At 21.1% G+C, this 16911-nt stretch overlaps 1 protein-coding gene across 6 annotated transcripts; it reads right to left on the reverse strand.

The window, feature by feature from the left end:
• Positions 1-525: 525 nt before the first annotated feature.
• Lcch3 (Ligand-gated chloride channel homolog 3) lies at positions 526-13756 on the reverse strand. Of its 6 annotated transcripts, none has more exons than XM_086914943.1 (10): positions 13235-13756; positions 12472-12657; positions 11863-11969; positions 10060-10127; positions 8704-8849; positions 7069-7226; positions 5257-5541; positions 4186-4416; positions 3089-3345; positions 526-1502 (listed from the first exon to the last, which is right to left on the reverse strand). In XM_086914943.1, the coding sequence occupies exons 2-10, from the start codon at positions 12522-12524 to the stop codon at positions 1350-1352; spliced, it is 1458 nt and encodes a 485-aa protein (XP_086771069.1). In that variant the 5' UTR covers positions 12525-12657; positions 13235-13756; the 3' UTR covers positions 526-1349. The 6 variants fall into 6 exon arrangements, with proteins under 6 accessions (XP_086771069.1, XP_086771070.1, XP_086771067.1 ...); XM_086914944.1 differs by having other exon boundaries at positions 12842-13464; XM_086914941.1 differs by having other exon boundaries at positions 10060-10142; positions 12842-13464.
• Positions 13757-16911: the final 3155 nt, after the last annotated feature.

The following is a 16911-nucleotide window of genomic DNA, read 5'->3' on the forward strand; positions in this document are numbered from 1 at the left end:
TATTAAGTTTTGGATTAACAATGATGAAAATTCTTTTTTTGTTCCGTTCTTTTTTTCTTTATTTTTCATTTATAATTGAAGTATAATGAAGTATGTCTTGTTCTATTAAAAAATATATATATATGCAATGTATGCATCTATAAGAAAAATTATAAAATGTAGAATTTTTTATTTATAAATTTAAAAAAAGAGAATAAATAGAGAATAAATAGAGAATAAAAAGTAATTTATATGACAATTTATGGGATCAAATTTAGTAATGTCGATAAATAGTCGATAAAATAGAAAACTTCATTTTTCCAAATTAGTATAAATATACATTTTTAGAGTAGACAAAAAAATTTAATTAAATTTTATATACCTACTTGTTATATGAAACAATTGGCAATAATTAAATGATGTATATATACATATTACATTGTAATGTATATATACATATATACATACATATATACATTATAGAAGTTATTAATTTTTTCTTATAACACATTAAAAAATATTGACATTTAAATAAAAAGATATATAATTGTTGCAATTATTTATTTTATATGTTTTATCGAAAGTAAAAATTTTGAAAACAGCTTTATTATGCTATATCACGCTGTATGACAATATGTATTTAACACCATTTGTAAGATAATTCATATGGAAATATAACGATGATATTATCTTTAGCTACTTTAATGATAGAAGTTTTAGTCGAAAACTATTCTAATTTATGATATATGTTTCTAAAATTTAAGATCTCTTTTTCAATGATCTTTGTTTTTAAATAACTTTTTTCAATTTGAAAATATCATCAAATATATCGATATCAACAACAATTATGGAAATTGATGATTTGTTTACTTTCGAAAGACGATTTTAACTGATTTTCATTGCAATCTTAATCGGATTTTAATGAATTGTTTTATTAATAAATGATATATAAAAAAACTTTTTTAATGAACGTCGATACTATTTTAAAAATTTTTATATGATAAATTCTTGCACATTGCACTATCTATTCGAATTGGTGAAATATCGAATAGGAACGTATCCCTTAAAATATCATCATCTCAAGATTAAATCGATATATCTTGAAATTATTTTCTCGTCGATAAATATTGGCAGCTTTCGATTCAGTACTTTCGATGCCTGCTCCCTTCGATCGAGAATTTCAATTTTTCAAATTTCGATTTAAATTCTGATAAATAATTTTATTTTAAATATAGTCTCGAAATTTAATTTAAATTCGTGTTAAAATAAAATCGATTTTCTTTTTTATTGAAATTCTTGTAAATTCTCGATTATCAATTGGTCCTTTTTTATCTTTCGTCGTACGGCAGATTGTTCTAATGATTAAAGATTCAGAGGACATAAAATACCCAATAGATGGCGTTGAACAGCATAAAACTAACTGGAAATATAATCCTTGAATATTTGTCGATAATATTCACATCTTTTATCTTAGGCATTGATACACGCAACACAGATGCTCCTCTTCGTATTGCATGTAGTACCTGTAATCATAATATTCTTTTTTTTGTAAAAATATATTTTTATTTTATACTTTCATATTTTATATATTTTTATTTAATTTTTATTTATATTTTTGTTTAATAGCATAATGAAATTGATCGAAATAAAACAATTTTTTATTTTAAACTTAATATTAGATATTAAAATAAAAATAAGAATAATCATAAAAATAAATATTAAAATTCATATTTGTCACAAATATCATAGTAAACAATTTCTTGAAATATATGACATATAAAATATATTCATATTTTTGACTTTGAATCTAAACACAACACAAACTATTTGAATTATTTGAAATTGATAGAAAATTTAATTCTACAAACCAAAATAAAAAGAAAATATGAATAAAAAATAAAAATATTATATAATTTAAGGTTTCACTTTTTAGTTACTGATGATAAAATCGATCAAAAATTCTTAATGCCTATTAAACTTTTTGCATAAGAATGCAAAACAAATTGAATAATTAGGAATAGAATGATCTTCAACACATGATGAACTTAAAAATGATAAAAAAAACATGGAGAATCATTAAAGTTTCCATTGCTTATATTATCTTACATTCGATGATGTAAAAATGTTTGCGGAGCTTCAGGGATATTTTCGTCGACTTTTAATTGTGAATAAAAGAAAATCTTAAATGCAACTTTTTTACTCTAAATTTTTATTTTAATTTATAAAAACACTTTTTAAGATACATTAAATCAAATGAATATTCATTACTTATTTTAATATCAAGCAAAATATAACTGAAATTTTCTTTTATTCTTTTATTAAAAAAAAAGAATAAATATTTTTTTCTTAATCATATTTGTATTATTTTTAACGCTCCCTTAAATTTTTTATTAATTTCTATTAATTTCAAAAGTTTATAATAAAGTTTAAATTAAATATTATACGATAATTTCAATATAGATTAGAATTATTTTAAGTTTTTTTTTATTTCTAAAAATGTATTATGGGAATACTGTATAAAAAAATGTAATAATCACATAATCTGTATCTCTATTAGAGTAATCATTAATTAAATATATGTGCCCAGTTGATGTAACTTTAAAATTCATTTAGTTAAAAAAAAAAAAATTGTTTACAAAGGACATTCTATTTTATTTTTAAAATTGAATTAAATTTTTTTATGTTTTTAGTTTTGTAGGCATATATCTCTTCTCATTTTACCAATAAATTGTACATTTTTATAAAAAATTCATCTATGAGATAAGAATTATTCATTACAATTATCTAGATTAAAATTCATATTGAACAACTTTAATATATTAAATAATATAAAAAAATATTTCTTATTGTAATATAATTTTATAAAAAACGAAAAAATCGTTTATAAATTTATTTTTCTTATTTTATTAAATTTACTTATTTTATAAAGTTAAATAACAAATAAAATTTGTATGCTATATTTTAAAAACGTCTTACATTTATAACGAATATTCTAATAAGAAAATATTAAAAAGAGATGTATGGAAATATTAAAACCAATTAAAATTTAACATTTACGAAACAAAAAAAAAAAAAAATATTGGAAAGTAAAATTGTTGTTGAATTTTACCTTGGGCTTATTTTGTTTAGGTCCTCTGTATCTGAGACCAGCGTTTCTCCCATAAGTATTGTAGGCCGCGACTCTGGAAATTCGAAAACTAGGGGGAAACTTGGCCGGATCATGTTCTCTTCCGGTTCCAGGCGTCGAACTGCCACTAACCAGACCTGATCTGTTTCTTATACTTGGTAACGGAGACATCCTCAGATCTTGAAGCTCTATTATATCCGCTTCCGTTGAACCAGGAAAAGGAGAATTCGCTTTGCTTCCTATAAAATTTTTTTCCTACACTTTCTATTTTCTTTCTTTTAGTCTTTTATACATATTGACATGCATTGTTTCAATTATTTTTAAAAAATATAAATTTGTTTTCGATATAATTCAAAATATAATGTTTCGTTTTGTTCCACGAAGAAAAACACGTTTTACATCACGATTTGTTGTGAAACGAAACATATTATCATCTTTTGTAGCGAGAAAAAGAATATATTTTGAAAGATTGTCTACAATGAAATCAATATATTTTCATGGTTATTAAATGAAATCGAAATATTTTCATCACAACATCATAACAGAATGATCGAATAAATTTTTTTTCATGACAAAACAATTATTCGTGAGAAATTTTTTAGAATTATTTTAGATTTCTTCAAAGATCTGTCCCTAGATAAAATATATTGCTTTTTTTGAATAATTGAAATATCTTTTATCATATATATGAAAAACTTTTATTTTATACATAGAAATTTGAATAATATCAACAACAATTATCAGAATTTTTATATATTTAAAATGCAAGCATAAACGATTATATTTATATTTTATAATAGTAATTCAATTATTATTTTTTATAAAATGGATGTTAAAAAGATAAAAATTATCTATATATTACTTGATTATAACATTTTAACAAATGCTTATTATATACATAATATACAAAACACATTGAATTGGCTAAAATATTTTTTTTTGCTTTTTTCTTTTTTAAATATACATTTTTACAAATAATTTCCAACATTCAATTTAGATATTTTAGATACATATCTACGATAACTCTCAATTCATTAAAGCGAATTATTATTCATTTGAATAATAAAAGAATATCTTACCAGACTTCGAGGAAATCACTTTTTTATCATCAGATTCTTTCTTTTTCGACTTCTTTTTAGCTCTGGCACCCCAATAAGTGTAATTGACCGCTGCATATTCCAAGAGAGCAGCGAACACGAAAACGAAACACATTACTAAGTAAATGTCGATAGCTTTCACGTAGCTGATACGTGGCAGTGAGCTACGGACACCTGTTGAAATTGTGGTCATTGTAAGGACTGTTGTTATACCTACAAAGAGAAGAAAATCGTACAACAATTCATGAATTGTATATTTATTATACGGTCTTAATTTATTATAAACAAAGGAAAAATTTTAAAAAATATGTTTAAACATTATCTTATCAATTGTGATTTACATTAATAAATATTATCATATATAAATTGATATCTATTATACTAATTATTAAGTTTAAAATTTAATTCTTTTTAAAATAAAGATACTATTTATTTAAAAATGATACAATGTAACTTAAATTCTGAAATATTAGTGATTATTAATTTTGTTCCACCTCTTTTTGAATTCTTTGACAAAGAAAGATGACGATTTCAATGTAATAAAATCATCGATGCTTCTTTGCATCTCTTTACATATTTGAAAATTTGTCAAATTATTTGAATGAATGATAATCAAATCAAAACAAATATATTAACATATCTTATATATTACTCTTTGAATTTGAATTTCCAAATCAATCTGCCTTTGATTTTCAATTATGTTACATGTCACGCATATATTTTGCATATATTTGCACAATCATCTCTACTTCATTATAAATTTTTTTATATTTAATAATTGATAATCAATCATAAAAATAAATTTTATCTCAACTGTTTTTCTAGTATATTCTGAATTTTTTTTTATCGTTTTTTTTTTATGTGAAGAATAAAATCTAAATCCTTCAAAGATATCTTATATTTTTATTATACTATTCTCTTTATATTTTGTTAAATGAAATGTCACAATTATTTAAATTATATATAAATCAGATATACATGGTTTAATGCGAATCAGAGAGATCTAATTAAACACGTACAATAATAGGTGATAAAATAATTGCATGTGTTTACCGAGTGCTACTCTGGCGCTGGTTGCTTCATGATTTATCCAAAAACTGACCCAACTTAACATTACGATCAAGATACTAGGTAAATAAGTCTGGAAAACGAAGTATCCGATGTTCCTTTGAAGTTTGAAGCTCAATGATAATCTCTGGTATATGCCAGTAGCCAGCTTCTCTTTACGATCATTCGTTTCGTAACCGATTATCGTGAATTGTGGCAATTCCGCTTCCTCGACACCACGGACTGGAGTCTCTTTCCAATACATTACCACGTCCAACACTGTGTATCCGTCTAATAAAAAATATTTTAAACTTATAAAATATTTCTGTTTATCAAGATACTTCGTTAATATAAATTCTGTTCTATTAATTAATAATTTTGTGAAAATACAAAAGAAGAAAAAACAATTTCTAATTCTAGATACTATGTTCAAATCTTGATTTCAACTTTTTTTAGAAAAGAAAATATTAAAAAATATTAAAATTCAAGACATTGATACTATGAAGCAGTGATTCTTAAATTTTATGAAGATTTTTTTTTTATATGACATGTATTTCCTAACTTTTTTAAATTTTCTAAAATATTTATTGCTGATAGAAGAGATGTTAATACACTACACTATAATAATTGAAAGAATAATTGGAATTGCATAATATTTTTATTATATTGTTTATAATAGAATTAAAAAGCAAATCAAATTTTAATTAAAATTTCAAATTTTAATTTTAGAATTTCATTATTACTTTTTGGATTGCTAGAATCTTCAGTTTAAAAATTGATATCTTTCATATCTTTTATCGAATGAGATAAAAAGCACTTGATTAATATAGAGTTTAGAATTGAATTTTTCGAAGCCTAAACTAAACTATAAATATTTGTTTAGATTTAAATTTGTCAAATCAATAAATACAATATTAAAATTTATAAATCATAAATATATGTTTAACTTATTTTTTCATTGTATATGATATTCTTTAATATATGTTTTTTCGTAATCCAAATGCATTGAATTGAAATTATTATAAATATATTATACAATATATTATATAATATATTATATATTTTAAAATTATTGATTTTAAAATCTACATTGATTAAGCATTTTTTATTCATCTTAATAAATTTTGAACTTATTCTTTCTTGTATAGAACAATAAGCAAGTAACAACGATAGAATATATTTATCATCATAATTTTTAAAGAAATTTTAAGACGAAATGAAATATAAAGAAAAAAATTGTATTTTATTATTTGATTTTTAATAGAAAAATTGCCTTTTATATTTAAACTTTAAAATCTGAATTTGAAATGTTGTAAAACATTTAAAAATTATTTTCATTAAAATTAGAGCAAATTTTTATTTATTAGTATAATTTTCAACAAATAATATTTTTTATTACATCAAAAAAATAATATTCGATGAAAATATTTGAAATTAGATTAAAGAAAATTAATATGTTAATTAACAACATAAAAAAAAAATAATATTACTTATATAATAATATAAATTATAAAGATATAAAAAAGAATACAAAAAAAGTACGCTTGAGAAAAAACAAAAAAATCAAAAGTTTAAAGTTTTCTTGTGACACTTCCAAAAATTATCTTCCATGTACAAAAATATTCGTAAAAGCAAATTTTTTTTCATTTTATTAGAAAAATAATCGAAATTTCATCTTTCTATATTCAAAAAAAATGTAACTAAAATACCGCCTATCACTCTGATAGACGTTCCAGATGATGAGAATTTGAAGAAGAGAAAAGCGAAAAGGATCGATAGAAGGGGAAAAAGAGGTACGATAAGTAAGATTGATCGTACAGCTCTCGATTTCTACGGTGCAGTTCTGCGAATCGAGCGGATAGTAGTGCAGATCCATCATGCAGGCCAGGGTCGTCGTGAATCTCATGCCATAAGTGACAGATCCGTCTCCGGACAACCGAACGAGTTTATTACGCTCGGTCACATCGTGTAAGAAACTGCGAACAAATCGAAAATATTTCCTTATTCTATTCCGCCACTTATTCTAATTTATTATCGGATTATTTCAGATATTCAATAACAAATTTAAAATATAAAAATTGGTGATTTGGATATATGAAAATATTTTAAGAAAATATATCAAATATGCAAATATGCAGGAAATCCTTATTATTTATCTTTTTTGTCTTGTTAAAATCCTCTATAAATGGATATATATTTTGCGGGAATTTTTTTATGTTAAATGTTGTTTAAATTGTTGCTCAGATTAAAAGATACATTTGTAATGTTGAAGAATATATTTATTGATAGAGTATTGTTCGATATATAAATCTCAGTATAGTTTTAAAAATTTTATGTTAATATTTTTTAAATTAAAATTATATTATAATTATATATATATATATATTTTTTATATGTTTTTAAAGTAAAAGATTAAAAATTTTATAAAAATTCGTGAAAAAATAATCTTACAATCTCAGATTTTTACAAATTTTTGAACTTGGATTATGAAAGATATACAAATTTTTATATGATATATATAAAACATAATATATATTCTATTAGATAGAACTTTATATTATAATTAATTCATAAATAATAGTTGAATAAATTTTCAAATAAATGAGAAATTCCAGAAATATTTTTTTAAGGATTATAGTGCTAATGCAATATTACATTTGTAATTTTTTTTCAATTACATACATTTTTTTCAACTCAATACATATAATTGTACTATATTTTTTAATACATTATAAGCTATTCAAGAATTTGTTTATTATTATTTTTCATAAAAATAAAATCAATAAAATATTCAAATCTTCAAATCAATAGAATATTTTTCAAATCAATATTCAATAGAAATATATTTATTCATGCAAAAAATGCAGAAAAATCTATCATTTAACACTAAAAATATTTTAAAAGTTTAAAATTATATAAAAGCAAAATTGAATTTATTAAAAAAAAATACACTATTCAAAAAATTCTTTTAATAGTATTTATATTTATCTTTACATGTTTATCTTATAAATAATATATAATTATATGTATAAAAATTACATATCACTTTTTGTTTTTTAATAAATTAATAAAAAGATAGTCTTTATTTGTTTTAAATATGGTGATTTTCATTATAACTATTTGTCGATTTACAAGAATTTTAATATTTCTTAATAATAAGATTAATAACATTCAATTTATTATTAATCACCAATTTATATATTATGATATTATAAAAGAACTTTCCAGATTTGATAGATTATTTTTTTTCAAAATTAACTTAATTAATTGATTAATTAATTTTAACAATTTTCATTAAAATTGTTAAAATCTCTGAAAACTTCTAAGTTTCGATCATATTAACAATATGAAAAAGGTTTATAAAAATCATTGAAATTCTTTTTTATAACGTTTGATTTATTCGCGATTTTTTTAAATGAGAAATATAGATTTTAAAAGATTATTTCGACATACCTATTTTTGTCATTGGCAAAAAAAGTATCTGGAACCCAAATCTTTTCCGCAAAATCTCCACTAAGAGTGAGAACTTCTTCTTCTTGAGAAAATGCCAATCTTTCGTCCTTCCAATATTGATTTAAATACATTGTTATTGTATAATCCTGTAATAAAAAAAAATAATATCCATCTTATGAATTTTTAATTCGATTAAAAATTGGTGGATGTTGGACTTGAAAAATCCATAAGTTTAAAAAGGCTTTTAAGCTTAAAATAAAATAGAATTTTTATTATTTAAATACCTTAACATTCGAATTTTTCATTATTCCATTGTATACCATTTTTATTCATAATAATATAAATAGCAATTTTTTTTCTATAATATGGGAATAAAATAATAGGAATAAAATTTAATTTAAAATTGACGTGAAACATGTTTATATAATATATATAAAATAATGTAAAAACACAAATATATATTTATTATTGAAACGAAATCGTAAATATATAAATTAAAAAGCAGTAAGAATACAATAGAATTAACAAAACTATATAATATTTGGAAATCTGTAATTAATGATTTTAAAAAATAGAAGGATAAAATAGAAATTTATTTATATATTAAAAAATTTGTGTAATTTTTGATAGTTTTAAAAAAATATATGATCTCTAATTTTATAACATGATCCATTCTTTATATCATTTTATATTTTATTTTTGTTGTAAATAAAAAAATTATTTTCCTAAATATAATTATTCTAAGAAAATTTTATGTTTCATTATTTGAAAATTTCTCTTATCCGAACGATTCTCATTAATAGGATAACAAAGAGATTTCTATTATATTAGAATTTTTTGTAAGTGAAATCTTTTTCTTATTTGAGGAAAAAGAATCAAATCATGCTTTCTTATTAAATAGTAATAAACAAAATTTGTTGCTTATTGAAAATAACAAATTGATATTGCAAGAATAATCGATTTATAAAAAAAAAAAAAGAAATCGAAATGATTTATTTAATTTTTGAAAATTTTGCTTATTTTTGTGCACTAAGTACATTGTTTTATTTTAATTTATTTTTTTTATATACATATATTTTATTTTATTTCAAATTATATTTTTATTATTATTATATTTTAAAAAATAGATAATACTAATTAAATCTTATATTTTTTATATATCATTTTTTTCCTTTAAGATCTATTAATGTTTTTATCAATAATTTTATTAGTAGTTTGACAAAATAAATGCAAAACAGTATTAAATGAATAAGAATATATTTAAAAAAAATTATAAGAATACATTAGAAATTATAATATTAATAATATTTTATATAATATTTAATTTAATATTATTAATTAATAAAATGGATTTACCATGTTTACTTCTGAGATTGCATCGAAACTCGCGATAGTAAGATCCATCCCAACTAACAAGGGTTCTCCTGGAAACGAAATATCTGTGTAAAAATATCAATAAAACATTATCAAAAAAAAAAAAAAAAGAAAAATAAAAAAAAAATGATCAATAAATATAATTTATTTTCATATTGTTTTTAGGTTAAGTAATATTGATGAGGATTAAGAGAATTACTTATTAGTTTCTTGTTAAGCGGATTAATTTGAATTTCAGTGTAATCAGCGACCTGTAAAAAATTTGTAATTTGCCGAATAAATTTTTCGATTTCAATTCATCAATTAAATAACATTTTTGGTGACAATAATTCGTTTTAAGTTATTAATATAAAATAAAATAAAGAAAAAAAAATTTCATAAATTATTCAGAAATGTAATATAATATGTAATTATTAATAAAATTATTAATAAAATTATTTCGAAAATTTCTTTTTAATACTATTATATTTTATTTATAATTTGTAAATTTATAAATTTTGCATATATATATATATCTATATGTTTTACACACATTATTATATGTTTATCTTGCGAAAAAATTAAATCTATTCGATTTAACGATTCATTATTATTGTTCACATGGCATATTTTTATTTTATATTTGTGTATGTTCAGAATAAAAATCAATAAAAATCACAAGAATATTTTGTTCTTGAATACGAAGAAGTTAAAATTATTAAACATATTATGTATTTTTTTGTATCATATAGTATATAGAATATATTATTTAATATTGATACAATTTGAAAAATAATTTCATTTCGAATAAATATATTCATATTATGTTAATAATAAATTTATGTTAAAAAAACAAATTTTTTTTAAAGATTTGAGTTTTTCTTAAAAATTGAAAAAAAACAAAACATAACATAACACAAACATAAACGTTAAAAAAATGTTAAAATTGCTTAATATAATAAATAATATAATAAAAAGTAATAAAAAGTAGTTTTGCTGTTAATAACAAAATATTTTTTAATATGTTAAACTATTTAAAATATGTTACTTACGAAAAGAAATATCGAATCAAATAAACATTTATAAAAAATTGTTTTTATAAATGATTTTTCATCTTCCATTTATAAAAAATTAAAACATTTTTACAACATAAAAATTTACTTCTTTTTTTACTTTTTGAATATTTAAACATCGATTTTTACTAATTATAAGTCAAGAATTTTTTATATTATGACATTTATATATATATATATATATATATGTATATGTATATGTATATGTATATTATATGTATATAATATATATTATATACTTATATATATATATGTATCTAGTATCTGTTATCTAGTATAACAATATCTATTATAAGAATATTTATTACTTATATTATTATTTATATGATAACAGTATAAGAAATTATTAAATATAATATAAAAAATATATTTTACTTTTTTTTTATTAACAATTAATTAATTTTTTTTTATGAAAAATCAAAATATGATTTTAATATTTTACAATAAAAAATATCAATTTGATATTTCACAGTTAATGCAATTTATTTTAAAAGTATATTTTAAATTTTAAAATATTAGATTCGTCCTTGACAAATTATGTACATTATATTATTAATTATTAAATGTACATATTTTTAATTCTACTGTTGACTAAAATTCAAATAACAGTAATTTTGAAATATATATATATATATATATATATATATATTATATAATTTGATCTATCATAATTAATTGAAATATCATAAATACTATTTTTGAAAATTTTAAATGAAAGAAATTAAAAACTTACCGCCGAAATTTGGTCTTAATCGAATATCGTAACCATCAAGGATTCGTGATATTGTTTGAGTCACATTTTCCAATCTATCAGATATTCCTGTGTTTTCAAGACTGGCCCTAAAATTTTATATATTGTACGGATATATAATAATAAAATAAAATAAATATAAATAATTATAACTGTGCAATCTCTTTTAAGGTAATATTTTTTTTATGTATGAATGCTTAATTATTTTAAAATATAATTTTATAATTTTATTTTAAAGAATATGAAGCTGGTTATTAATATATATGATATTAAAAATTATTAATATTATACATAAAATTATAATATTAAATGAAATATAAAATTGATATTTTATTTAACTTTTGTCATATAAATTATTATTACTTGAATAGAAAATGAAGTTCATAAGTTTATAAAATTTGCATAATTTATTAATTCATATTGAATTACATAATATATGTGTATAAAATTTGAAATTAGAGTTGTATATTTTTATCGAGTTATAATTTTATAGAAGATTGTATAGAAAACCAATAAAAATATATTGAAATTTAAAAAAGAAATGATCCTATATAAATTTATTTTAATTTTGATAAAATGAACAATTATTACCAAGCGATTAAATGAATCATCTGTAGCAGGATAAAGATCTGCTGCAACCACATCCTGTGATGTATTCTTCAAAATTATGTCAGCAGGTAAAAGAGGACGTCATCTCGATAAATGCTTGCACCTCGATATCGAGTTGCCAAAAACTGTAATCAGAATCATCCTGGTTTTCTCCTTTAATGCCTTGTTCTGTATATTTCATGTGTAAAAACATATTAAAAAATTAATTATTTATTAGTATATACATAAATATTAAAATAATATTTGATTGAACAAAAGAAATAATTAAATAGAAAAAGTTTTCATTTTACAATGAATTTTAATCCCCTCTCCCTCTCTCACCCAAAAAATAATAATTGTATCAATAACTCACACATTTTGAAATATCAAAACTTACTGAAACATAGTTTGCTCATATTAAAATTCGGAGAAAATTCTTCGTTGTAAAAGTGAAAGTAAAACATATTTTAATAATCCATTTACATTCATATTTTTTAATTAACAGCGTTAAAATAATAAATCAAATGACTCTAATAATTGAAATGAAAATTAATTTTACATATAAATAAATATAATAAAATGTACTTTTATATTTTTCACGTTAGACGAATTACAAATATATCAATTCATTATTTCACTATTATTTTCTTAAATACGTTATAGAATAGCACCTAACATAATATTCCCAAAAATTGTCATGTTATAAAAATCGAAGAAGAATATTCTCCGAAGAATAATATAACGATCGTTTTAAAGAATGGTGTACACGTTGCGTTGAGAGGATGGAACGACGGAAAAGTCGTTGACAGGATCCGCGGACATTGTCAAGGAGATCTTGTCTTGAACCAGGAGTCAATGCCTCTCCTTCCCGGCACTGATCTGGCTCCTAAAAGGGCACTTTTTTCACCACCGTACGGACAGATTCGTTCATGAGCACTGTCCAATCTCGACACGATGCTCGTCGAGGATATTCTCCAAACCGAAGTCTCGGATGCTGCGCGTCGCTCACCTCCTCCGCACACTTATCCCCCTTTCCTTACCCCTTCCTCTATCCTTTCGCATCATTCGCTATCACCCTCTACTAACCTCCTTTCGGTTTCTCTGTTGGATACACGTCCCCCTTATCGTCCAACTAACCCTCCCTTTCTCTTAAACTTTCACTAACTTTTCATATTTCTTTTTTCTTTCTCCAATTATTCGCCGCTTCTTCATCCTTCTCTCATTCGTCCATGTTCTTTCCATTCGCCGTTTCTTCGTTCGTCGATCATAGTTTTTATCGAATTCACACAACCACTTTTTCACACGTTCCTCCTCGCTGTCATTCCCACTCCACTCTCTCTCTCTCTCTCTCTCCTTGTCTATATATATATATATATATATGTCTATCGTATCAATGTTTCACACTTGCACTGCTCTGCCCTATCCCAATCGGCTTTCCTCTATCCGTTCTCTCTCACCTATTTATCTTGTTTCTCTTTGCGCTGATAACAGCCCCTGTATCTCTCGGTACTTGGTATTTCTCGAGTCCCGAGGCGGTCCAGAGATTGGCGCAAAATGAACCGCGCATGTGCAGCCCCATTTCTTCGCGACCTAGTGACACAGACAGATTCTCTCTTCCTTTTCTCCTTCTCCCTCATCGTTCATTCGTTCTTTCTCTTTCTCTCGTTGTTGCACCTCTCCCTCTGTTGATTTCGATGCTGGAATCGAAGCAGAACTATCGTTCTTCGGATGGGGTAAAATTCCCAATTACTGTCAATTTGAGATATAATCATAATATTGTTATATTTTTAAATTATTTATTTAATAGAAACATTTTTTTTATTTATTTGTATATATAATTTTTTAATTTATTATTATTTAACATTTAAAATGTTCTTCTTTTGGAAAGAAAATTATTGATTTTGAAACGAATTTTTCAAGAAAATACTTTGGATCTATTATTCGTATTTTTCGAAATGCGGTGGATATATTCACTGATATTCCAATGATTGTTAGATGATTATTTAAATATTGTTAACCTGTTCACAGTTGTATATATGTTTGTAAATTACAATAAATATTTTTTTTATTAAAGAAAAGTATTATTTTTGAATTTATTCAAGTTTATTCAAGTTATTTATTAATTATTCTAATTTTATATTATAGTAATTATAATTTTTTTGAAAATATATTGAGTAAAAATTTTAATATTTATTTATGATTCTACTAATTTTATAATAAATTTTGTAATAAAAATACTTATAAAGAATGTAATTTGATAAAATTTACTTATGAATTTTAGATATTATTTTAAGGTGAAATTGTTTAGCTTTATAAACATATATGATGGTAATTATTCATATTTTTAACGCAAGATTCTGTCATAGAACTAACATATGAATATACGATGCTTTAACTTATTGTTTTCACTCCGAAATTAAATATAAATATTAATAAAATCAATTAAATAATATTTTTTATTTAAATTTAACTAATATACATTTAATATACATTTATTAGTAAATTTTTATTATATTATATGTAGTTCAAATTAAATAATAAAATAATAATCTCTTTTTAAGTGTTTTTTACTTTCATTTTTCATTTCATATTTTTAAACAATTTGTAAAAATTAATAAAAAAATTGTTTTTTAATTTTTTTATTAGATATTAGATTTATTAGATTCACTAGATTATATTTAATTTATGTTTAATTTTTTTTAATATGATTTTAATTAATTTTTTTCAATATAATTTTCTAACATAAATTTTACATAAATAATGCATAAATAATAGACTGACAGTAATTGAGTATGTGGCCATAATTGAGAATTTTATCTTTTATATACAAAACATATATCGTTGAGAATCGTTTACTTTATTGGATTTTATCATTTTATATATACTTTTATTTTCGAGAAATTTGTGAATGTTCTTATTTTCATTCCTTTGATTTATTTATTACTTTTATAAATCAAAAAGCATTTATTAATTTCGAATATATTCATATTGTAAATATCATTTTATATATTCATTTTAAAATAATTAATAATATAATTTATAATGCACAACTAAGACATTATAATTGATAATAAAAATGAAGATGAAAAAATTAAAAAATTATGTTTAAAAATATATCCTTAAAAATTATTCTTAAAATTAAAATTTTATATTGCGATAGCTCAAAAATTAATTTAAAAAAAAATATTATTTGCATTCAAAAAATAAATTTTTTTCATGATTATTAGAAGATAATCATACAATTTTAATATTTTCGTTTCATTTTAACAAATAGCCTATGTTTTAAACTTTTCAATCTTTTTCATGAGTTTAATAATTTAAATTTTTTAAAAAATAATTGATTTTATTGGCTAACTTGTGATATATTTAAAAAAAAATCTACAATATTTTATACGATTTTTGATATTAGATATTAGAATTATTCATTTTTTTATTCATTCATGATTTTGATACTTGATGGTTTTAAATTGATGACCTGAGAAAAACAAAAGTAAATATGAAAAAATTTAATCCAATAAAATAGAAGAATTAAAGATTTCAATGAAATTAACGTTCAATTTTTTTTTAATTTTAATTATCTTTCAAAATACAAAGAAAGCACAAACCTAATTAAACCTTATTAAACCTAATATAATATAATTACTTTTATAAGAAAAAATTCATGTAATATAAATGATTAAATAGAAATAATCTATAAACAGTGATCATTTAAAATTTAAGATTAAAGTTATTAAATATACCTTTTTCTTCTTTCAAATCATAAATTACGATAAAATATATATGTTCTATTTTCTCATTTATTTCAACTTTATAAAAGCGTACAATATGTGAATGCATAGAAGAAAAAAAAAAAATAAAGACATAATACAGACTGTCTACCGCGTTTTATTCTAATTTTAATCAAGCCAGTTTCGAGTAATTTTTATTTTTAAAAGAAAATTTTTTTTTAATCTTTAATTTTTAGAGAATATAAAAAAATGAAATTTTCATATATATATATATATATCAAAATATGTTAAAGTAATATAATATAATAAAAATGAAAAGTTAATATAACAATAAATGTAACAATTTGACAATATAATAATGTAACAATGTATCAATTTTCGTGTATACTTTTTAAAAAAACGTATTAAAAAGTTATATTAAAAATTATAAATTTACAAATTATATTGAATATAATAATATAAGAATATAATAGTAATAATAAGAATGAAAAATTGTTACAAATCGTAAGTCTCAAGGAATTAACAAAGATACATTATTTCTTTCGAAGTTTTTAAAATATGTTGAAAATATGTTGAAAATATGTTAAAAAATTATGTTTAAAGTTTAATTTTTATGTAAAATATAGAAAAATATTTATATATGTAAAAAGATGAAATTTATAATCTTTCATTGTGAAATATATTATTCGGTTTAAGAAAATCAAAAATCTTCTCT

This window comes from Apis florea, unplaced genomic scaffold (assembly GCF_048593485.1).
Source record: "Apis florea isolate Af1SG1 unplaced genomic scaffold, ASM4859348v1 contig_3758_pilon, whole genome shotgun sequence".
NCBI classification, from domain to species: Eukaryota; Metazoa; Arthropoda; class Insecta; order Hymenoptera; family Apidae; genus Apis; species Apis florea.

Bases quoted from the DNA above. Each gene is read 5' to 3' on its own strand.
- Lcch3 (XM_086914941.1), bottom strand. From the start codon at position 12,524: ATGTGGTTGCAGCAGATCTTTATCCTGCTACAGATGATTCATTTAATC. The intron at 11,970-12,471 runs GTAATAATTGTT...ATAAAATTTTAG, and splicing joins ATGATTCATTTAATCGCTTG to GGCCAGTCTTGAAAACACAG. The intron at 3,346-4,185 runs GTAAGATATTCT...AAAATTTTATAG, and splicing joins AGTGATTTCCTCGAAGTCTG to GAAGCAAAGCGAATTCTCCT.